General features: G+C 45.7%; 1 protein-coding gene across 1 annotated transcript in view; it reads left to right on the top strand.

Moving 5' to 3' along the window:
- The window catches only part of LOC147688567 (multidrug resistance-associated protein 1-like), a 900,980-nt gene that overhangs the window by 776,319 nt on the left and 100,001 nt on the right, over positions 1 to 24,660 (top strand). Inside the window, exon 27 of the mRNA XM_086941435.1 lies at positions 6,951 to 7,097. Within this exon, the coding sequence (XP_086797561.1) occupies positions 6,951 to 7,097 (147 nt within the window). The remainder of the gene's footprint in view (positions 1 to 6,950; positions 7,098 to 24,660) is intronic.

Here is a 24,660-nt window from a genome sequence, read left to right as displayed (position 1 = left end):
AACTAAACGTTCGCCAACATCAGGGATTTTCACATAAGGAACCTTATCGGGACTTAAGTGGTATGTGTATTTAGAAGGGAATCCCGCAGGATATTTACCTCCCTTCTCCGTTGCAGCTACAGCTGCCAAGATGTCATCATCGATTTTGCTTTTGGACCTCGTGACTGCTGCAACTAAGTATTTTGATACCGCTGACTTCGCTGCTTCATCAGCAAGCGAGTTGCCAACAGCGTGAACCCCCACGCGCTGATGACCGAGAGTATGAATCACAAACACGAGTGGCAGCTTCTCTTTAAGTTCCGCCACTCGGACCCAGATTGTTTTATGTTTTATTGTGCTACCTTTGGAGTCACGAAAATCATTCTGAATCCAAAAGAACAAGTTTTCATTGTAAGACTGGACACAGTAGTAAGAATCGCTTACGATTAAAGTCGTCACACTAGGATCTGCGTACTCCAATGCAAGCATCAGAGCACGAAGCTCTGCCAATTGTGCGGTGCAGTCTCCAAGCGTCTGCGTGTGCACGACACTGGACTTGAACTCATCGTTCACCATAGCACCGACCACATTGGCGCATGCGGAAACGTAGGCATGTTTAGAGCCATGCGCAACCTGCGCCGAACCATCAGTGTAAATGATGCAATGGAAATCCTCCAACGGCCGCATAGCTAATGGAGCAGGATGAACAAACTCATACTGTAAATACTCCTGGGACCGTAAGGTGGCGTCAAAAATAAACGTGACATCCTGGGATGCCAAGGATGCAGCCCATTGAATCCACCGAGGGTGCAAAGCTTTGGAATTAGGTACACTGGCTTTCGTAACCGCCTCTAAGGCAGGGCACGGGGTAACAACCAACATGCGCTTTCCTTGTGACAGGGCACGTTCCTTAAGAATTGCCATCTGCACAGCTGTTAAAACTTTCTCCACAGTGGAAAAACGCAATTCAGCCGAAGTGTACAAGTGTGACTTGTAAGCAATAGGTACTGTATCTCCTTCATTAAAAGTCAGGTACGTGAAACCCACCGCCCCAGGGATAATTCTTATCACCAGGTTGGTCTGGTTATCACGAGTCTGTAAGTATTCAGAAGCGAGCAAATCAGCCTGCAAAGACTGCAGAATGGCTGAATGCTCAGGCAGCCAGCATGATTTGGAAAAAGAAGGTTGTATCAAAGCATACAAAGGCTTGATACGCTGGGCATATTCCGGAATGTAAGTCCTCCCGAAATTCAGAAAACCCAGTAGAGATTGTAATTTTTTCAGTGTTGTCGGAGAGCACAACTGTGCACATTTCTCCAGGAAATGGGGTGCTAAACCCTTCCCTTCATGGTTAAGCTCGTAACCTAGAAACAACACTGTGTACTCTGCAATGTGCGACTTTGCAAAGTTAAACTTGTAACCTACGTCAGCAAAGTTACAAATTATGCTATTTACTCGACACAGATGCTCCCAAAGATCGTCGTCTGTGAGATAAATGTCATCCACATACGAACAAGCAACTGGGTCGAAGCTCTCCAAAAGAGAGACTATGCGCGCGGAAAAAACTCCCGGACTGTTCTTGTAGCCCATTGGGAGTCGTTTAAACATTTTTTTGCACTCCGCCGCACGTAAAACTGGTCCATTGGGAACTTAGACCATCTAATCTATGTGCATAAAAACCATTGGAAATGTCAAGCGTGGTTTTGAACCGTTTACGCTCAAGACTATTCACTAACGCAGAGCCGTGCGTATTCTGTACTGCACAGTTACGGCAATGCGAGTTCAAATGCCTATAATCCAAAACCAAACGATATGATCCGTCCGGTTTGTTAACAGTAAAAAGTGGGTTATTCATCGGTGACACACACGTTTCAATTACACCTTGATATTCCAATTGTTCAAGGATAGCTGCGACTGAAGCTTTCGCTTCACGCCGTATGGGATATTGGGGTTGAGGCTGTGGCTGTGACCGTAAAGGAATCTCATGGCTTGGTGACAATTTATCCCAGCCACACTGATTGTGGTACACAGCCGGCGCAAGCGCCAGAGCCCACTCTTCTGCAAAATGCAGCGTCTCCACCCTCGGCACAGTGTGCGCGAAGCTGGGCAGGATTACCTCCTCCCCTCGCGGAGCTGCGAGAACAAAAGGTGGGGGCCAGTCAGCCTCCGAAAGCAAAATGTCATACGTAGACGAGAGATTTTCCCAAAATACCCCTTTTACAGTTCGCTGCATGTCACCTTCAATTAACAGGACAATTTCAAAAAGTCTTTCAGGGGGAGCAACATGCGTATCTGCAGTTTCAATCACAACAAAAGTTTCAGTCGCTGTCACCTTCAACAGTGGACGGAGGGCCTCTCTCACTATGGTAATCTCTGCTGCGCTGTCCAGCAAGGTCAGAGCCCACGTCAGATTCCGAAGCCGCGTTCTCACTATCTGGGGCATAACGATGCGCGGTCAGGGCAGCGACTTTCTTCGTGGCAAACTGAGGTCTCTTGGGCGTAGAGCCTTCCTGCTGATCTCCACTGGAACGCGGGCGGGGCTGACCACGTCCTTGCTGGCCACCCCGGCCCTTGCCGCCCCCTCCACCACCGGTTGACGGAGCCGATGAGTCCTGAAAGGAACGAGGAGAGCGTTGTTCAGAAGCCTGAAACCTCTCAGGCGATTTTATCATCGCGCGGTCGCGCAAATCATAAACACGAACCGACTGCGCAGGCAATGGAGACGCAGGAGTAGAAACCTGTGTTTGTTGTTGTTGTTGCTTACCCTGATTCTGTTTTTTAGGCCAATTTTGTTTCTTGGACTTTTGTTGACCACCAGTTTCCGATGTCTGACTCTGGGGCTGTTTCTTCTCTTTATCAGGAAAAGTTTTAACCCCTTTGGAATTGCGGCCCACCATCGCGTAAGCATGCACAATAATCTTTGCTAACTGTCGGGGTCGATCGGGCTCGGGAACCAACGCCAACGCGTAAGCAACTTGAAAGTTTACTGCATCCCCCTTGACATTCGCAAGGATCACACCGCAAACCACTTCAAAAGAGCCACACAGGCGCATGCCCAATTCAACAGCCGCCTCCGGTCCATGTTCATCCTGAACACGTTTAAGGACCCCACCTAGGTTGGTCACAGACGGGGAGCCATAGCACCTCGAATAGACCGCTGCAAAAGTTTTTCCCCAGGTTTCACAGTCAGCAAGGTCAGGAGCCAGATCCTTCGGTAAACTCAGTGTAAGAATCCGGTGCTTATCACCCGGACTCGTATTAGGAAACACAGCCTCCAGCTGGCCGAATTTCTCAGCAAGCCAGAACGGAAAATCGTCCTTTTCTAAGGGCTTTTTACCCATCACGGAATTAACCATGACCGGGTTGATTTTCAGACCAGCATGTTCTGCTCGAAGCTGTGCGCCTCTAGGGGCCGCTTCCTGAACATTACGTCCAATGTAATGAACAAGCGCTCTAATCACTCCCACCGCGACTTCATGAAGCTGCCGCAGGTCGCCCACGTTACAAGCGTTACGTCTAGGGTGAGGAGTAAACCCACCCAAAGCAGGCCAACTAGTGCCTGCAATGGACAAAGGACCTAACCTCGGAGCGGTCATAGCGTGCGGTAGGGCGCCACCAAACCAAACTCCATGCTGCCAAGCGTCAATAGGAACCTCCAGTGCTCTGTACGGAGCGTACGCTGCCGGTACATATGAAGCAGTGTATGTGTGGAACACACCAGAATTAGCGTCCACCGCCGGAAATGTCACCCACGAATAAAACAGTTCGTACGGGTAAGCATGTTCCGCGCTCACCACCAGAACCACAGCCAAGCCATCCAAAGGAACATCATACATCCGCAAATGGTCACGCACCGCAATGCGACTATGCTGCGGGATGTCCACAGGCTGAGCCATGTTAGCACAGGAATTAGAAAAAACAAATTATACTTTGTAGCACAACTGGGTAGTAATTCAAAGAAACCGTTTTAGAATGATTCAAGCTTGAAAATGACCTATTTCAAAAATAGGTAGGTTTTTCCGACACTGCCGTTTTCCGTAAACGGGAATGTAGGCGTTAAGGATTGAATGATATACTACTCGAGTGTCATGTTATAGGGCCAACCAACGTATGGGCGCCATGTCGCAGGGTTTCCGTTCTCTCACAGAACTGTGCTCAGAGACCTAGAACCTGGGTGAGTCAGGGTGACCCAAAACTCACCTATGTTTCAGAAATCCCCTTACCAGGCTAGCTACAGTATCTCATCGGCAGTGAATACTTCCCGATGTCTTAGACAATCCAGAACATGAACTTAGAATACCTCAGGTATCGTGGAACACATGAACACTCTTTCGTTATATTATCATTCCAAACCGAAACTGGGAGGCAATGAGAACACGTGCAAGTTTGAAATGTTTATTTTTTCAATGCAACATTCTCAAACGCAGTATCTTGTATAATACCAACATACATATTATAAAAATCAAAGTCAGCAGCATAGTCACTAATCCATAGTAAGCAAACTGTGATAACATATTATGATGCAAAATCTATAGAATTCTGTATCACCTATATTTCGCGCACCCTAATTAGCATATTATATTATATCTAAGAAGGTCTCATTTGGGCTTTAGCTGGGCGAACCCATACCTCAAATTCTCAGTAGTAGGAGATCACATCAACAGCTACCAGCTCTCAGCATGTCCAGCATCAAGTGTGTTTTTCAATTCCCTGTAACTGTATCTTGAACTCACGTAAAGCCCAAAGTTGGCACAAACATTATTTGTGTTATGACTAACGTAGTGCGAGGATCAGGCCTACAATAACCTTGTGTTAGAGTGTGCAGCTCTCAGTGTGCAGACAGTTGTACCAAGTGTCCCAGGCACGACTGATATCAGTACAATAATATATTATTCTGAAGTAAATCACATCTTTCTTCTAGGTTAAAAGCTGTAATAACAATTAGGTGTCGTGTGCAAACCGAAGCAGAAAGAAAAGATGGCGTTTAAACTTTTAACAAGCACATGCTAACTTAACACAACCTATGGAAACGTAATAACCATATGACAGTTAGTTCTCAAGTGGTGGCTGTTAGCACACAATTTAGTAAAGGACATCTTTTTACATTACGATTAGTCTCCATTATTATATAAGTGCATCTCACATAGTGTGCAAATTTGCATCAACGGTGAAACTGAAGTCGGTGTTCTGAGTCTTCTGGCATTAGAACTTCAATGTATCTGTCTTCCTACATTGGTAAGGCATGTCACATCAAGATGGACAACATGACAACCATGTTGTCTGTCTTCGAGCAGGGGTATATGAGAGTTTGCAAAATAAGCCATGAGAATATTCACACAGTCACTCAAACGTCCAGTCAAGTTGTTGGAATAAGATGGGTGAAGCAGTTTTCCCATATGAAATTCAAGCATGGCGATCATCACAGAATGGTGTCCATAACTGTGGGAAACACATGTTAACATATCAAGCCTAATTTCCTAAACCTGGCTTGGAGGAAATCTGAAGTCAATTAGCTGTGAGAGTCATCAGAAGCTTTAGTCAACACATTGCAGAATAGTTCTCATTACTCAAAAGGTAAGCATGGGGACCCATTTTAGTTTAATCTGGCCTACCTCGGGCAAGCTCCTTAATGTTCAATGCCAACAATTCCAACTCTTTTCACCATGGTGCAGGGATAGATTATTAACCAAGACCTATGCATCCTTAATCCTGCCTCCATTATTTCTGTGGACAACTGCATGTTTATCCTTAGAAGGACGAGGGCAAATGCCTTGAAGTTCCTCGAAGGTCTTTGAAAACAAGGAGAAGCATTTCTAGAGCTGGAGTTCCAACAGGTAGACCGAGTCCTTTTTCACCCATATACATATTGCAATACATTCCAGAGTTTTTTTAAATTTAGGTTTATACATGTACTTCTAGCAGTTGAAGCAAGATTAAAGATATGAGCAGGTGAGCTTCAATTATTCACATTTCCTTTGATACAGTAAATCTGTAAAGGATTATTATTGAATCTCATGCTTGTAAAAAGGCCGACTACAAATTGAGTACTGAATGTGGTGCTCCCTTGAGTCTTTGAGTTAATAACTTCTTGTGACACAAAGTTTCCCTTTTGAAAGGCAGCTTTTCTGATAGTAACTGTGTAAGTAAGATGCATGGGCAAGATACAGCCCTCTATGTTGCAAGAACTATTTATGTAGTTCCAAAGAGACAAAGTGATGGAGACGGACCCAGACGAACCCTGTCAGGGAGTTTTATAATATCCATTGAATTATCCTCCCAGATCTATGGTCCAGAACATATGCCAGGCACTTGTTAAAAAATACATCACACTTGTATTCAATTTACTTTGAAGTGTCATCATCTTGTATATGTTTGTCCCCTTGCATAAAATGATCAAAATTGGCAAAAGTTCTTGAAATAACTTACCAAACCTATCTTGATGCTTGCAAGGCAAGGTGGTGACTACTTTCTTGGAAGACTCAGGTGACATGTGCCATTTTAGACTGGCTGAAAGACTGCACCAACCCTGCTCTTGATTACACTTCTGAATCCGCATTAATGAGGTGTTACAGAGATGATCTCCCAAACAAACTGTAGTAATCTGTTTCTTATGTAATGCATCTGCCTTGCCGTGGTTCACTGCCTGATGCTCCAGCTATATGATGTCATTTGGAATGTTATGGATGTTTGTACTTGAAGGGGGAGCAGTTGGAGAAGATGGGCTGAGCAGCCAGGAGGCTGCTCCTGGGGGGGGCATATATTGGAACTTACTAAGATGTAACTTGAAGAATAAATTACCAACTACAAGAGCTGTCTACGAGACTTCTTTGATTTCTACACAAACGTTCAAGAATGTCCACATAAACACGTAGGCCTGCTTTGTCAATGACTAATTAAAGATCTATTTCCTCCTGTAACATTGGAGAGCGATTTTCTTTCAATTATGCAGTCACAATTTTTTTTCTTTTCAGGCCGACTGGACATCCACCCAGAGCACAATGCTGCAGAACTGGCCACAGAAGGGTGAAATTATTTTCAAAGGTTATGGCTTGCGATACCGGAGTGATTTAGATCTTGCTTTAAGAGACATCACTGTGACGATCACAGAAGGCGAAAAAGTATGTGCATCAACATTTATTTTAAACATGTATGAATGAAAATATTTGATTTATGCAGTACTCCATTTTTCATTAAGCAGCAATACAGAGAAAAAAAGATGACTTCTAGATTCTTACGTGATTCTGTCTTTCCGAAATAGAAAGGCCTATATACTTAAAGTGCACCAGTAAGGATTTTATGAAGTTTCTATACCCAAGACATAGGAATGAAAGTAATAGAGTATTTCTTCTTTTTGTTTCCTGTGCACCACCACATTACAAAATGTGGAAACATGTTGTGTTTTGGCGTTATTTTGTTCCGTCTAAAAATACAAAATGGATATATTCTGTGAAAAATATCCAAAATTAGATTTATCTCATAGAATGCACAGGATCCCCTACTTTTATGATTAAGTAAACAGTAATATTGAACATTCTGCAGAAATTGTTACATATTTTAATATTCCTCACCAGTGAACTTTAATTGGAGACTAAATGAAAAATGTTTACAAATTATGCTTGTAAATTATTTCAGTGAAGTATTCTGGTTGTGGGAAAAAGGGGCTGTCAGTATTTGGGCAAACTACTTTAGATGACCTCTTGAGTTTAAGAATTGTTTTGTAATATTGGAAGCTCACTAAAGTTTTAAGACTTTTGTGTAAGAAGTTGCAGCAGGATAATTTGACAGCTATTAAAAGCCTGTGTCTGTACAGCTTATCTGCTGTTTAAAGGAAACTTGCTGCTGTGGATGATTGTGATTGAGTGTTTCTGATTTTATTGAAGGGAGAAGCCACCAGGGTGATTTTCCATAATGAGCACTTCAGGCATGCTTTTAACATACTCAGGTTTGTTATTTGTAGAGACAAAATACCAATATGCTAAAGTGTTTAATAAAGCATTATAGCCCACTGCCGAGGGCAATAATAGTTATTAAGGGCCCTAAACCAGAGTGAGAGGTCTAATCTGCAGGGTCACACGACAATGAGGGCGTTAAACAACTGTTATAGCACCTACCTGAAGGGCTATCATGCTGTTAGACCATTCCACCCACTCAGGGTAGAATGTTTTTAATTAAAATGTCAGAAACCCAAAGACAAGCAATGGAATGTTGGAGCAAAAGGTATGTACCAGCCATTACAGGCCTTGAGCAGTTCAATTGCCTTCAATTTAGTGCTCAACGTTCTAGTGCTTTAATTAGATCTGATTGAAAGCTAGGGAGTATTTTTGCTTTCAACTATAATTTGCAACAGATCTTAATTTGTCTCCCTGGATTTTCCATCAATTAGTTGGAGATTTACTAGTTATTTCATAATCCACAGAATACAGGAAAATATGCCCATGTTTGATTTGAGTACAGATCTGATTGAATCATATTCTTTTGTCATATAGATTAGGTGAGGTGTGCCTATTTGGCTGGCATTCACACTGTGATGAGACTTTGACTCTAGGCTCTTGCTAATAGAGAGTTACCTTTGCCCTTGATTTGATCTTGACATTGATGAAATGTACTTCATCATAAGAGGGGAGCCATGTTGCCATCTGGGCTGCTGGTAGATCAGTTTGACCGGCTGGTTTTGCACCAGTTGCAGTCTTTTAGTAAGATATGATGGGATGCAGAAATATAAAGAGTTGGCATCCTGTGCATGAATATATATGAATAGATGGACTCCTAGTACTAGAGATTGGGTGCTGATGTCATTATAAAACTACACAAATGTTTATTTTGTGCAGGTGAATGCTCGCAATGTTGTTACTTAGTTAACAATTGTTCAATATAAAAAAAGGGGAAGGATTGTCTTGTGGTGGATGAAAGAGGCACACGCTAAAATCAACACTTCACAGCCTTGGTATTTGACACCCCGGCCTTTTTATAGCGCCAGCCACTTGGTTCTCAGTAAAACTTTGGGCACCTGCACTTCCTTTAAAAAATAAATTGAGCACTCAGCTTTCATTACTAGCACTCTGTGACAATTAATATATATCAGAACATTGGGAATGTCGGGGACGCCATTAACCTTGGTTTGAGCCCTTCCTGTAGCGCACAGTAGTGGTGGTGATGGGCAGTGAAACTGACCTGTGTGTCTGCATTTCTAAGTTAGGTGGATGGGCATAGACGTGAGCCACAGATGGCCCTTACTCAGTCAGGACATGGGAACGTTGCAACGGTGCCGGAGATGTAGTAGTCTTCCACTCGGTCACACCAATGATCCATCCACATATATATTTGACAGCCAGGCCATTATCTTCATGATAAGGATACTCTGTTGCCATTGCGACGGAGAATCCTTACTGCACAGGTACCATTTTTTTAATGTGAATCCACCTCTTACACTGGTTGGTTGTAGCTTCTTCAGAAATGCTAGATTCAAAGCACAAATACTTATCAAAATATCTGAATATTGAAACAAAGACTACTGAAGGTGAGCCATAAAGCCACATCAAGATACCACCCACGTTATGGTCCATTCATGCACACACTCAAGACTTTTATGGGCTGAATCCAACAGATCAGTACACTCACATCAAGATACTGCTGCAATTCAAGGTCCCATCACATTCATACGCCACAGGATGTAATCACCATTCAAGACAACGTCTCAACCAGTCATCAACCACATTGCACACAAACAAACCCCAAATAAGCCTCCATGAGCACATATCTCCAGACATCTTGACAGTTGGTGCATCCACAACCTTCACAAATGAATAAAAAGTTTGAGTACATTTTTACCACCTGCCAAGTAACTGCCTCCATTCTGAACATTACTGAACGTATGCCTAGTGAACCTTTAGTAATGGCTCCCATGAGAGCCACATGAGCCTCAGGAAGACGTGTCTTTCATGCGTCTTTATGATTAAAATCTCTTTATTAGCATTTCAAAACACAGTCAAAGAAAAGCACTAAGAAGCATAGCACAGAGCATCATAGTACTCTTTGCAATCATCAAGGGGAGCCATGTTGCCATCTGGGCTGCTGGTAGATCAGTTTGACCGGCTGGTTTTGCATCAGTTGCAGTCTTTTAGTAAGATATGATGGGATGCAGAAATATAAAGAGTTGGCATCCTGTGCATGAATATATATGAATAGATGGACTCCTAGTACTAGAGATTGGGTGCTGATGTCATTATAAAACTACACGAATGTTTATTTTGTGCAGGTGAATGCTCGCAATGTTGTTACTTAGTTAACAATTGTTCAATATAAAAAAAGGGGAAGGATTGTCTTGTGGTGGATGAAAGAGGCACAAGTTAAAATCAACACTTCACAGCCTTGGTATTTGACACCCTGGCCTTTTTATAGCGCCAGCCACTTGGTTCTCAGTAAAACTTTGGGCACCTGCACTTCCTTTAAAAAATAAATTGAGCACTCTGCTTTCATTACTAGCACTCTATGACAATTAATATAAATCAGAACATTGGGAATGTCGGGGACGCCATTAACCTTGGTTTGAGCCCTTCCTGTAGCGCACAGTAGTGGTGGTGATGGGCAGTGAAACTGACCTGTGTGTCTGCATTTCTAAGTTAGGTGGATGGGCATAGACGTGAGCCACAGATGGCCCTTACTCAGTCAGGACATGGGAACGTTGCAACGGTGCCGGAGATGTAGTAGTCTTCCACTCGGTCACACCAATGATCCATCCACATATATATTTGGCAGCCAGGCCATTATCTTCATGATAAGGATACTCTGTTGCCATTGCGACGGAGAATCCTTTCTGCACAGGTACCATTTTTTTAATGTGAATCCACCTCTTACACTGGTTGGTTGTAGCTTCTTCAGAAATGCTAGCTTCAAAGAACAAATACTTATCAAAATATCTGAATATTGAAACCAAGACTACTGAAGGTGAGCCATAAAGCCAGATCAAGATACCACCCACGCTATGGTCCATTCATGCACACACTCAAGACTTTTATGGGCTGAATCCAACAGATCAGTACACTCACATCAAGATACGCTGCAATTCAAGGTCCCATCACATTCATACGCCACAGGATGTAATCACCATTCAAGACAACGTCTCAACCAGTCATCAACCACATTGCACACAAACAAACCCCAAATAAGCCTCCATGAGCACATATCTCCAGACATCTTGACAGTTGGTGCATCCACAACCTTCACAAATGAATAAAAAGTTTGAGTACATTTTTACCACCTGCCAAGTAACTGCCTCCATTCTGAACATTACCGAACGTATGCCTAGTGAACCTTTAGTAATGGCTCCCATGAGAGCCACATGAGCCTCAGGAAGACGTGTCTTTCATGCGTCTTTATGATTAAAATCTCTATATTAGCATTTCAAAACGCAGTCAAAGAAAAGCACTAAGAAGCATAGCACAGAGCATCATAGTACTCTTTGCAATTATCAAGATGAACGTAAAATATAAAATGTCCAAGCAAAAAAAGAAAATAATCCCACTCCCTCCCCTGGTACTCAATGTGCTGAATCTGTGCATTTTATTGTGCGTCCCATGGCTTTGGTGGTCTCTAGGCAGCAGCTAAGAAATAGTAGGGGTGGCGACATCAGTCAAGCTTAAAAAGACACAGGTATTTAGGTCATGTGAGTTCTCTAAATTCTGCTGGGAGTAAAGCGTTGAAGGGACACCACCACTCCCCATAAGAGTTGTTCTGTGCAGCAAGTGTGAGGGTAATCTTTTCCATTCCCAAAATGTGCCATAGGCGGTGTAGCCTGCCCTGATGGTTTGGTGTGTGTCCTGTGCCTCAAACCGTTAATGTATTCTGGAGAACTGCTCCCAATCCTAGCCAAATCTGGCACCCCTAAGTCAGGGGTCTTGAAACTGGGGAGCAGGCCCTTCAGGGGGCACTTAACTGCTCCCAAGGGGGTCACCAGGCTCTGTTCAAACGAAGCATCATGCTGATAGCAGTGTTTTGTTTTAAGCTGAAAACAAATGAGCAACTATGTAATGGGCCATTTTTAAAAAGTTTAACATCACTCTAATGATTAAATAGGTCTAGACATAATTAAACTTTGTTTATTGAATAGAATGAATGTGAAACATTCTGAGGGAGGGCCAAGGTTTTTTTTTATATAGGAGGGCACAGGATAAAAAAGTTTGAAGACCACTGCCCTAAGGGATTTCAGTGGGAAGGTGAGCGCATTTGGAAGTCTCAATACTATATATGCAGGAAAGCATGGTAGATGCGTAGGTAAATGAGTATAAATGTCAGAGAGACTTGTGTCCCAATATCACTGGAGTTTGGGTCATTCCCAAAGCAGATGAAGCAGTGTTCCGGGTGAGCTACAGTCCCTCCAGCAATCAGCACTCCGCTTGGCATTACCTCAATGTAAACGCACTGCTGTAAGGTACGAGTAAGTAACTATATCAGAGGCAGATTTGATGCTAGCTGTGTTGTAAGCAGTGTGCCTTGCTCTATGGTATATGTATTCCCACTTCCTCTGTCTCATTTGTCTCCTTAGTTCTAGTTCCCAGCGCCTCTGGCCTCTTGTTTATACTTATGGAGGGGCCTGGTGTAAAATTCCGAAGTAAGGCGGTGATCTCATGTTTTCGTCATCAATCGCTTCTCAAAAGCACTAAGTGGGTGTTGTGCTCCTGGGCGAATCGTTAGATTTGTGAGACAGTGTCGGCCCCTGGCAATAATGCCATCTTTCGGATTCTGGCAACGCATAATCCGATCAAAGCTGGTCAAAAGAGAGAGGGCCCTTCTCATCAAACACGTGATCAATGGATTAGCATCTCGCCCTCTTTCACTGTTAAAATGCCCCGTGGTCCATCCCTGAAGTAAAGACAGCATTACCCAATATCGGTGTCAGTGAAGAAGGGAAAGAAGACATTCTCTTACGAATTCCCACCCAATCCCACACCTCCATAGTGACTCTAGTTATGGGAGGAGAATAAAAGATCTTCGATCCTTATGGTTTCTTCAGACAGGGTATTTTCCATAAGTGTTGCCCTGCGACTGCTTTGTACATAAATCACCAGTGCTTCTCCGACTCCTCCTGAAACCATTCCACAAGGAATCTGAGCTGCGCCACCATGTAATATTGCATGAGATCAGGAATGTTCGAGCTGCCTTCTCCCAGGGGTCTGTAGCTAAAATATTTCCACATTCAGGGCAGTCGCTCAGCTCAAACAAACTGATTTATTTCCCCCTATAGGGACTAGAGCAGTCCAGCAGGAGGTGTCACCGGGAGGGCCTGGAAAAGGAACAAAACCTTGGGAAGTGCTGTCATCTTTAAGGCAGCTATGCCGCTGACCCAAGAGAGCTTGTAGTTCCTCCAATGGGCTAAGTCGCTCTTGATATGCCGTAGGAGGGGTTTATAGTTCAAAGGCGCAGTCAGCTGAGCCGAAAAAGCCAATTGAATCCCCAGGTAGGGGATGGATGTAGCCGTCCATTGGATTGGGTGTTGACGCGTGAGCTGAGCCATTGTCTCCGGAGTCGGCAATAGATTATGGGCCTGTGATTTATGGACATTAATGTGGAATTCCACTGCCTGGCTGAAAGTCTCCAGCTCTGTCAAAAAAGCCAGAGGGTTGTGATCGGGCCCTCCAGCGCCACTAACACGTCATCCGCATAGAGGCTGACTGTGTATTCTTCCCCTCTGAAGGTGACACCCTTATCATCGTGGTTGTCTGTGATGTATTGCACCGACGGCTCCATGTAGAGTGCAAACAAAAGATGTGAAAGTGGGCATCCCTGACGTGTGCCTCTACCAATATTGAAGGGAGCCGAAGTGTGCCCATTCACATGGACTGTTGAGCGGGGTTGACCAAAATTGCTCAGGATTCATTTACGGAAATGGTGTCCCAAGCCAAAGTGATTCAACAAGGTCTCCAGGTAGGGCCAGTAAATTCGATTGAATGCTTTCTCAGCATTGATGGGCAAAAACGTTGTCTCTCAACCAATGTCTGTTGGGTAACCCACCCGAGGTCTAGGTTGATCAGGCCTGGCATGAGGGGTTCTAATCAGGTGGCCAAATTCCCAGTTAACAATTTAATATCCCAGTTAAGGAGGAAGATTGAGTGGTAAGAACCAATCTGTCTTTTATCTTTTCCCGGCTTGGAAATTACTATAATAGCAGCATCTAGCATGGAAGAAGGGACCTTGTCCGGGCCTGTTAATGAATTAAAGAGGCATGTGAGTATGGGGGGCAAGTGTGGGCAGAAGGTTTAAAAAGAAAAAAAGGGCCGAAACCATCTGGTCCCGGCAATTTAAGAGGCTTCTGCCGTGCAATAGTAGAAATAAACTTCTCGATCCAAATTGGGTGGTCTAGTTCTGATGTGGGGTATGTGCCTGTTTGAGGTATGTCCTGGGACTTTTTGGATCCATGGTTTGCTGGGTATATAAGTGTTGATAAAAAGTCCTGGAACTGTGATATTATGGGGTCGTCGCCCACAATCTCCGAGCAATCAGAAGCATGCAGGGAGTAAACTTTTGCTGCCTGCCGCTGCACTTGCAATCTATTTGCTAATAGCCGTCTGCACCAGTCCCCCCCTTACGTAAAAGGAGTGTCTTAGCCGGAGTGCCGCATATCTGCTTTATCTAGGTCTAAACCCACAAGTTGGGCACGTGGCCACCATATCCTAGGGGCGCCTGTGTGTTGGTGTATTTGTTCCAGTTCCCGCACTTGTTGGTACAATCTGTTTCGCTTATCACAATGGAGTTTATTGTCCACCGCTGAAATAGCAAAAAGTTCCCTGCCTTTGATGACCTTCAAGGTCTCCCAAAAGTTCGCAATAGAGGTCTCGAGAGTGTCATTGATGGCTAGGTAATCTATAAGGGCTCTGTTGGGTTTATGAACTACGTCTGGCTCGTGTAGCATGGTTTCCCACATCCACCAAGACTGAGAGGGCCGTTCCAGTGATGAAAAACTAAGAACTGTGGCATGGTCATTTTTGGATGTTGTTAAGGATTGTACCTCTCTTGTCCCAAGAAAATGATCGAGGCGTCCATACATTGTATGAGCATGTGAGTAAAACGTGTATCCTTGAGTTTGTGGGTGCTGTTGTCTCCAGAGGTCTGGTAGGCCCATCTATTGTAACCACTGTCAAGGTATGATTGCCTACACTCACTGTATGTGCCAGGAGCCTACCCCAAATTTTGGTGAGTTTGGGCCCCACCTTGCCACAAAAGTAGCGGGAAAGTAAAATAGAAACTCCTGCCACTTTGGAAGGGGCATATGAGAAGAACTGTTGTGGAAAGGTACACGAATGGAGTCTGGGCCAATCATTGCCCAGTGAGTTTTCTGTACAAGGCAATGATCTGCTTCAGATTCTTCTATATAAGAGAGACTAATGCAGTGCTGAATTGGGTTGTTGAGACCCTTGACATTGAGGCTTAGGATTTTCACAACAGTATGTTTATAATGAGGGAGAGTTGTGTGTAGTGGAGATGTTCCTGGTTAGAGCCCAACCTTCATTCCTGTGGGACAAACGTCGTCCTGTGCCCAACCTGTATGTGCCTATGTCAATGAGACAGCCCAACACCATTTCCTGTGAGTCCCCCCAAAAGATAACCATAACTGCATAATCCAGAAACAAAAACAACAATGTTCCAGGCATAAGGCCTTGATATAAAACTAAGTGTACTTTAAATCACAATAGAGAGCGAGGAACTAGAGTAGCTAGTTCACTCCCCAGGGAATGTATAGTAATCAAAAAGAGCTGCCTACTTTGATAATGCTCATGTTGTATGTGTCTTTTGGTAAAACCTATTGGTTTTTTAGAAAGCCCTCACCCGCCAACCTAGTTGGTGTCATGCTTCATCATCGGGTCCCACCTGAGGCACCGAGTGTGCCTCAGGTGTTCTACGATGCCTGATTACAGCGCAGCAGGTTGTGTTAGGTGAGTGTGCAGTGACGGTGTTTAGAGTGGGGTTAAAATGCTGTCCTAGAGGTCCCAATCGGTTAATTTATTAGTGGGCCCTAGGCAGGGTTAAAATTAGGCTTTTGGACTCGGTAGGAGAGACTTATGGTCTCCCACGTCCAGTGTGGTCAACTAGTTTGAGCCAGGCCTTTGGTTAAAAACTGGCTTTCTTCAGGACCTGTGTGTGAGGGGGTGAGACAAGGTCTCACGTGTTGTCAGAGCCCTATGAGATGTACTCGCTAAGGTGCTATGATTGTGAGAGGAGGTTTTCTTCTCAGTTTGTACTTCCTAACTTCAGGGGACAAACTTCATGAGTCTCTGGCAGGGAACCGACAGAGTTCCTGGCTGGATACATCAGGTGATACAGTGGACCCTGAGATCACGCCAAAGTGCATGAGTGTCTCGGATCCCCGCCAGAGACTCTTGGAGTTTGTCCCTTGAAGTTAGGAAGTACAAAATGAGAGGAAAACCTCCTCTTATAATTATAGCACCTTAGCGTTTAGGGTGCTTATTGTGGTTCAAGGCTGCCTAACCTCTGCCTCCGCCCTGGACTCCAGGGCCACCAGAATAAATATAAGCTCGGGGTCCTGCTGTGATCACGTGACATCCGAGCTACCCAGGTGTGACCGGGCAGACTAGGTCCAGGGGTCACCAGAAGAGACAAAGGACTGGTGGACTGCCTTACCTCCGTCCCCTTCTCTCTCTCAACATGAGACCGGGGCATGTAACGCAGAGCAAGACAACGATGACGAAAATGAGCAAGGTACCTGTAACTGGACTCTCTACTGTGACGAAGCTCTGCCCCATGAGAGTCTTGTAGACCAACCACTGGATATAACCCCAGAAACACACCTCCAGGCGTGTGACGTCACCGACGCGGAAGAGGAGAGCAGGGGAGGCGGAACACCTTTCTGGCTGATCGTGGAGCCGTTACAGAGGAGAAGAACCAGCATAGGCAGGAGCAGAGCCAGGAGGCCAAAGACTTCATTTATCCCTGACGCAGGTACGTAAGCGTATCTCAGGGTTGGTGTGGAGGCAGGGACGCCCATAGATCACCACGTGGAGCATTCGCTTCTGGGCACTCGTCGAACCTCTAACGTATCCCTCACACCCCTTACCTGCTTTTAAGACACCGCAGGCCCTCACAGAACCGCCTTTGTATATAAAGTGCACAAGTCACGAGTGCCATAGGTGTCTCCTCACTCCCGGCCCCTTTTTTGGACTACGTATCAGGTAGCAGCCTAGTTGACCACGTCCTTTATTTCTTTTATGCTTTTGGGGCTGCTGTTTCCTCACCGGACTGAAGAAAGTTCGAGAACTGACCCGTCAGCTGCCTAGAAGACCTGGGTACCTCCCATCTCCACGGATCCCGCAAGCTTTGCAGCCGAAAGACTAACTAGTAGACACAAACGTGTTTTAAAGAAAATAAAGCCCTACTTACCCAGAGCCAGTTTACGTCCTATTCCTTTCACGCCGTCACAACTGGTGTCAGAAGTGGTATCCCCATCCATCAGTGATCCCATGATGGATACCCTTATTCAGCATCTGATTAAAGGCCAGGAAAAATTGGAATGTGCCGTCAAAAGGCAAATGGCGTCAGCACAACAAGACAGAGAAGTGTTTAAAAATACCATCTCCGCACAGCTTGAAGGCCTGCATAAAGTAGTACATGAGCCTACTGCAGTGACTCAGGGAGAAAGACGCCCCCTTCTTCCTCACCCTTCAGGGGTGTCCCTGCAAAAATACATGACAGGGGAAGACCCGGACTCAATTCTCACGAACTTTGAGAGAGCCGCCTGGGCCTGCGGGTGGCCCAAAGATAAGTGGCGGTTCTTTCTAGACCCGCTACTGACTGGGGAAGCTCAGGCAGCGTACCAGATAGCGAACGCTAGTGGTGTCACTCCGTATGCCGAATTCAAAGAAGTGATCCTGGATCATTTGGGTCTAGATGCGGAGGACTACCGCATACAATTCCGCAAAGAGAGAGGGGTGGCAGGAGAAAACCCTAAAACCCTTTTTTTCAGATTGAAGATGGCCGCTGATTAACGGGTTAGGCCTCATAGCAGCACCAAAGAAAAAATAATGGACAGAATTTACTTAGAGCAGTTCATGGAGGCACTACCTTACAGGACACAGAGGTGGCTCAAACAACATTCCCACCTCACACCGGAACAAGCCATTGAGATGGCTGCCAACTATTCGAGAGCTCAACCCCGGGCTTCTTCCTGGGAGCCTGAAAAGCAGCCCAAGTCTGGTGCTGCCATACAAAAAGGAGAGAGAAAACCAAAAGTCCCAATGGATATACCCCGGAGCAAACCGATAAAGATTGAACCACCAGAAACTAGAGGCCCACAATGCTTTGAATGCGGGGAATGGGGCCACATTGCCCGCCAATGCCCCAGAAGAAAACCAGTGGAGGAGCCCATGGAGGTGGGGTACATCCCTAAGGCTGTCCTGATCTTGGGGGAAATGGGCCCCTTTTTCCATGTAAGTGTAAGGGTTAACGGTAAGGTGTTGAGTGCTTTGCTAGACTCAGGGTGCAAACAGTCCGTCATACAAAAAGAATGCGTGCTCCAGTCTCAAATTGTACCTGACAACATGGTCCATAATCGCTGTGTTCAGGGCAATGTAAACCCATATCCAGTAGCCATAGTCACCCTGGTCACTGACGACCATTCCCCATGCACAGTAAGAGTGGGGGTGGTGGAGACTCTCCCTGAAGCCCTTATCATAAGGGTAGATAATCCAGGTTCCTAGCTATGTTCCAAAGGAAACTAGACAAACAGACAGACACTTTGGTTCAATCATACCCTGCAATGATCACAAAAGAACCATGGGTGACCGTAATTTTAAATTCTAATAAGCGAATGATCCTACACTTCTTATTGCCTAAGAAAATGCACACGTGAATAAGGAGGTTCCCTCTCCTCCCTTCCCACGATTTGTTATAAAAAAGGACTGTATAGAGAGGCAGCTCAGGGGGAACCTCTACAGTTGGTAGTGCCTGTCTCCTTTCGTGACCAAATACTTTTTACTCCCATGCACTTCTTAAAGCGGGGCACTCGGGAGCAGAAAAGACCACGCAAAATTTAGTACAACACTTTTATTGGCTCGGGATTTACAAAGACACCCAGAAGTACTGTCAATCATGTGAGGTGAGTCACGATTGCAGATGCCGTTTCCTAATCCAAGATGGCGGTTCTCTACCGCGCATGTGCAATGGAGTCAGGCAAGTTGAAAAGCCTGACTTCCTCTTACATCGAGGCTTCCCGTTCTAGTGTTGCCACAGTTCCTGACTACGGACCTCTTGCCTCTCGTGTTCAGCGCGAGCCTGTGACCATTCGCTTTTCTATCTCCCGGATTCCCTCTCTGGTTCACGCCAAGATTCCTCTTTAATTTAAATCCCGGTTCCCACTTTCCTTCTTAGGTATAGCGGTTACTGTCACGTACCCATGTTCTCTGTGTAGCCGGATGCCTCCGGTGGGCGATAGCGTGTGGGCGGGATTGTTTATCGCTTGGCTCCGCAGACCGGCCTGATTTTGTCCTGCGGGTCTGCCGGGTCTCGCAGGGACGATTCTGTCAGCGATAGAGCTCATTTGGACGGGGTTCCACGGCACATATGAACACTCTCCCTTCATTCCCTCTATTATCGAGCACCTTCGGTGCCTTGACAGCCTTCAATACAACCGTCGCTGGAGTTTATCATCGGTTGGAATAACTTGGTTTCACGGTAACAGCGCGCTACGCTGCTTTAAGTACTTTTTGCAGACATTAAGACTGCTGATCTTCAACATTTTGTTTACATTTTTCTTATAGGAGATTTGAAGGACTATTCAAATATCTCATCTTAATCTGTGACTCATAACGGCCTTGGTGAGAATGATATTTATTGAAGAGATATGGGAGACACTGTATCTAGAAACTAGTATATAACTTTAGAACCTATGCTTTTTCCTTTAGAGAGAATGGCAAGTTCTTTATTCCTACACTGAGGGTTCCTACACTGAGGGTACCAGCCCTGTTATAGAGTATTGCACCTGTGTAATTAGGTAACTTTCTGGGTTTGGGTTCACTAGAGCTGCTCAGTTATAGTGTCCTTGGGCTTAGTTTGAATAATTCCTTTCCTTTACAGAAAGACTTACTACCTACCAGCCAGCAACGAGAGGGCTGAAGTACGAAGACGGTCTCCCCCCTTTTTTTCTTGTTTTGTTTCCCATCTTTCCCCTACTTACCATTGCGCTCTAGAGTCTGATAGGGGCAATTGGTGGTAGCGGAAGGTTGAGGACCTATCCACGTGTTCCTGATATCCCTAGAGCTCCTGCAGAACAGTATTGGTAAGATCCTTCAAGGTGTGCCCAAAAAGAATCTTCAGCATCTACCCGCTGTCCCTCTTCAGCCCTTACCGCTCATAGGGAAACCCTTTGAGAGGGTAGGGATGGACCTAATAGGGCCACTCCCCAAAAACGCTAAGGGAAACGTATACGCCTTAGTCATTGTTGATTACACTACGCGCTTTCCTGAGGCATTTCCCCTCAGGGCCCCCACAACCAAAAAAATATCCGAGAACTATTCTCCCGGGTTGGCTTTCCTAAAGAGATTTTAACAGACCAAGGCACACCCTTCGTCTTGAGGCTAATGAAGGAAGTGTGTAGGACGTTAGACCTCTGGCACATCCGTACTTTGGTATATCATCCGCAGACAGACGGACTAGTCGAGAGGTATAACAAGTCCCTTCAGACCAACCTAAAGAAAATCCTTTCAGCAGAAGTAAAAGATTGGGACAGGCTATTACCCCTGGCCTTGTATGTCCTATGGGCCCAGGTACAGAGTAGTACTGGCTACTCAGCGTTCGAACTACTATATGGGAGACAACCTAGGTCCCTATTGGAGATCACCCGAGAAGCATGGGAAAACGAGGAGGTAGATGAACAAAAATCGTTACTAGAATATACACAAGAGTTAAGGGCTAGGATTGGGAAGCTTAGAGATCTGGCCGCCACCAAGCTAGAAATAAGCCAAGGAAGACAAAAGAAGCAGTATGACAAGGGGAAGAAGTGGAGAAAACTGTCAGTGGGTGTCTGGGTGTTGGTGCTTTTACCCTCTTCCACAAAAACATTTCAGAGCAAATGGTTGGGCCTATATCCAGTAGTGGAGACCATTGGAAATACCACTTATAGAGTACAGGTCTTCCCTTCTAGAAGGCAGTGTTACCACATCAACCTGCTAAACAAATGGTTGGGGCCCACGCCCACAAGCACGTCAGTGATGATGACAACAAAACCAGATACCTCGACGTTGGGCCTACTCCCAATAAATGAGGAACTGACTCCGGAACAGGAAAATAGCCTGTAGAAGTCTCTGAAATCCTTTGCAGACATATTTTCAGACCTGCCCAGGTGAACACACCTAGCCGAGCCCCATATTGAAACCCCAGCAGGAAAATACGTGAAGCAGGAACCTTATCGTATCCCGACCGTGCAACGGGAAACAATAAGAAAGGAAATTGAAGACATGTTGAAGCTTGGTGTCATCCATCCCTCCAAAAGCAATTGGGCTTCTCCGATAGTCATGGTCCCCAAGCCGGACGGGTCCACTCATTTTTGTATGGAATTCAGAGCCCTGAATGCCATCTCCTCTTTCGACGTGTACCCAATTCCTAGGGTGGAAGAGTTAATCGAAAAACTAGGCGAGTCCAAATTTATGACCACCTTTGATTTAATGAAGGGATACTGGCAGGTCCCTTTGAGAGGAGAAGGCAAGAAAAAGACAGCCTTTGCCACAGAAGAAGGGTTGTATGAATTCCATGTTTTGCACTTTGACCTACATGGGGCACCAGCAACTTTTCAACGCCTAATGAACACCATCCTGCAGTCATACTCTTCGTTTTGCTCAGCGTATCTGGTTGACATTGTGGTATTCAGCCCAACCTGGTCAGACCATCTCAAACACTTACAAATAATCCTGGAAGCCCTAAAAAGGGCAGGACTGCATATCAATGCAAAAAAATCCAGAGCTGCGTATGCCCAAGTTAAATATTTGGGATACATACTTGGAGAAGGAGTGATAGCCCCACAGGCAGAAAAGGTAAAGGCCATCTCAAATACTCCCTTTCCTTCTAATAAACGAGAACTTAAAGCTTTTCTCAGACTTATCGGATATTATAGACGATTCATCCCTCAATTTGCCGATATAGCCACCCCCTTAAGCAACTTACTGAGGAAAGACATCAAACAACGCTCGGTAGGTCACCCTACAACTGAAGAGATTCGAGCCTTCGAGAAACTTAGGGAGATCATAACGACCGATCCGGTTCTCATATCACCCAACTATGACAAAACCTTCATTTTGTCCACAGATGCCTCCAGTTCAGGGTTAGGGGCCGTCCTTTCACAGGTGGGGGAAGATGGAGTAGAACATCCAGTCCTATACATTAGTAGGAAACTCTTTCCCAGGGAGTGTAAATACCCTACCACTGAACGGGAGTGCCTAGCAATAAAATGGGCAGTGGATAAACTAAAGTATTATTTAGAGGGCCACCCTTTTCTCCTATATACTGATCATGCACCACTCCAGTGGATGTGCAGGAACAAGGCCCAAAACCCCAGGGTACTCCGCTGGTTTCTATCTCTTCAGCCCTTTTCTTTTGAAGTGAGACATAGAAAGGGAACGGATAACAGCAATGCCGACTATCTTTTGAGGGTTCCTCCTCTCCCCGATGGGGAGAGTCCAAGGGGGGTGTGTGTGACCGGGCAGACCGGGTCCAGGGGTCACCAGAAGAGGCAAAGGACTGCCTTACCTCCGTCCCCCTCTCTCTCTCAACAGGAGACCTGGGCATGGAACGCAGAGCAAGACAACAACGACGAAACTGGAGTCTCTACTGTGACGAGGCTCCACCCCATGAGAGTCTCGCAGACAAAACACTGGATATAATGCCGGAAACACACCTCCAGGCGTGTGACATCACCGACGCGGAAGAGGAGAGCAAGGGAGCCGCGGCCCGAGCAAGAAGAAGCAGAACACCTTTCGGGCTGATCGTGGAACCGTTCAGCGTAGAAGAACCAGCACCGGCAGGAGCAGAGCCAGGAGGCTAACAACTTCATTTATCCCCGTGCCATGCTCACGGGAGAGCGTGGCTATCGCAGGTACGTGAGCGTATCTCGGGGTTGGTGGGGAGGCGGGGATGCCCATAAATCAACACACAGAGCATTCGCTTCTGGGCACTCGTCGAACCCCTAACGTATCCCTCACACCCCTTACCTGCGTTTAAGACACAGCACGCCCACACAGAACCGCCTTTGTATATAAAGTGCACAAGTCACAAGTGCCATAGGTGTCTCCTCACTCCCGGCCCCTTTTTTGGACTCCGTATCAGGTAGAAGCCTAGTTGACCACTTCCTTTATTTCTTTTATGCTTTTGGGGCTACCGTTTCCTCACCGGACTGAAGAAAGTTTGAGAACCGACCCGTCAGCTGCCTAGAAGACCTGGGTACCTCCCATCACCACAGATCCTGCAAGCTTTGCAGCTGAAAGACTAACTAGTAGACACAAACGTGTTTTAAATAAAATAATGCCCTGATAACCCAGAGTCAGTTTACGTCCTATTCCTTCCACGCCGTCACAACAGGTCACTAGACAACATCTCCAGCATAGCTCTTCATTCATTTGCCATCGTCTTTGAGTCTGGCTTTGCCCCTGTGGGCACTGTTGTGGTTCTTTGCCAGCTAGAATAATTACAAGGCCTCTAACGCCTGGAGTTGGGTCACTGACTTTCGTCATCTGGTCTCTCAATGCCCAGCGCCCTGTATGCTTCTGGAAGGGTGCAGAACTTGTGTAGCTGTGGAGTACAAAATGCCTTTGCTTCGTAGATGGGCTGTGACAGGGTGAAAAACATGACATTTCTGTACCGTGACAGCTGCCTAGTCCTAAAAAAGCATAGGTGTGTGTCCTTGGAATTGCACTGGGTAGTGTTCTCTGGCTTTGCGGAGTATGCATTCTTTTAGCTTCAAGTCATGTACACAAACCAGTATTTCTGCAGGAGTGGCAGGCACAGGCCTTAATAGGCCTTCTCAATGCGCCCTATCAAGTTTTATTGGTTGATCCAGTGGTGTTTCAAGGATATGAAGAAAGAGGTCTGTCAGGTAGGTGCCCTGATCCTTGACCCCTGCGTTCTTCAGAACTCCTCTAATGTGGATATTGTTTCATCTTGATCGGTTTTCTTGGTCTTCAGCCTGGGCCTGCAACAAAGATTACTACTCTCAGAGCAGGTTGACCTTGATTGGAGCTGGTCAACTTCTTCATCCTGGCTGGTTTCGTGGTCTTCTAGTGTAGAGACCCAGTCCCTCACTTCTTCGAGGTTGTGCCGCACCTCCCTGAGATCATTTGGTGAGTCCTTCTTGACCGTCTGGAAGTCATCACAGAGGGATGCGAATAAAGCTTCCAAGAAGGAGCGAGTTACCGGCCCCTCCGGGTCATCGCCATCTGTCTGATGCTCCACTCCGGCCGATGGCGTCTCGCCCCTATGTTGTTCTCCAACCTGCTTGGTCAGCATGTCCTTCAGGAATCCGTCCTTCTCTGCTCCTGCTTTGCCCATTGCCACACAATTGGTGGGGGTGATTTGAATGTGGATATGACCATTGAGAGGCCAAATTTTACTGCTAGCCCTAAAGTCGCATAGTTGGTTTCAGGTAACATGAAGCCGGCGCAGAAGTTCCGTGTTCAGTGGAGGAGCTGGATT

The sequence above is a fragment of the Lissotriton vulgaris genome, chromosome 10 (assembly GCF_964263255.1).
Source record: "Lissotriton vulgaris chromosome 10, aLisVul1.2, whole genome shotgun sequence".
Taxonomy (NCBI): domain Eukaryota; kingdom Metazoa; phylum Chordata; class Amphibia; order Caudata; family Salamandridae; genus Lissotriton; species Lissotriton vulgaris.
This window is presented reverse-complemented; position numbering and strand designations above follow the sequence as displayed.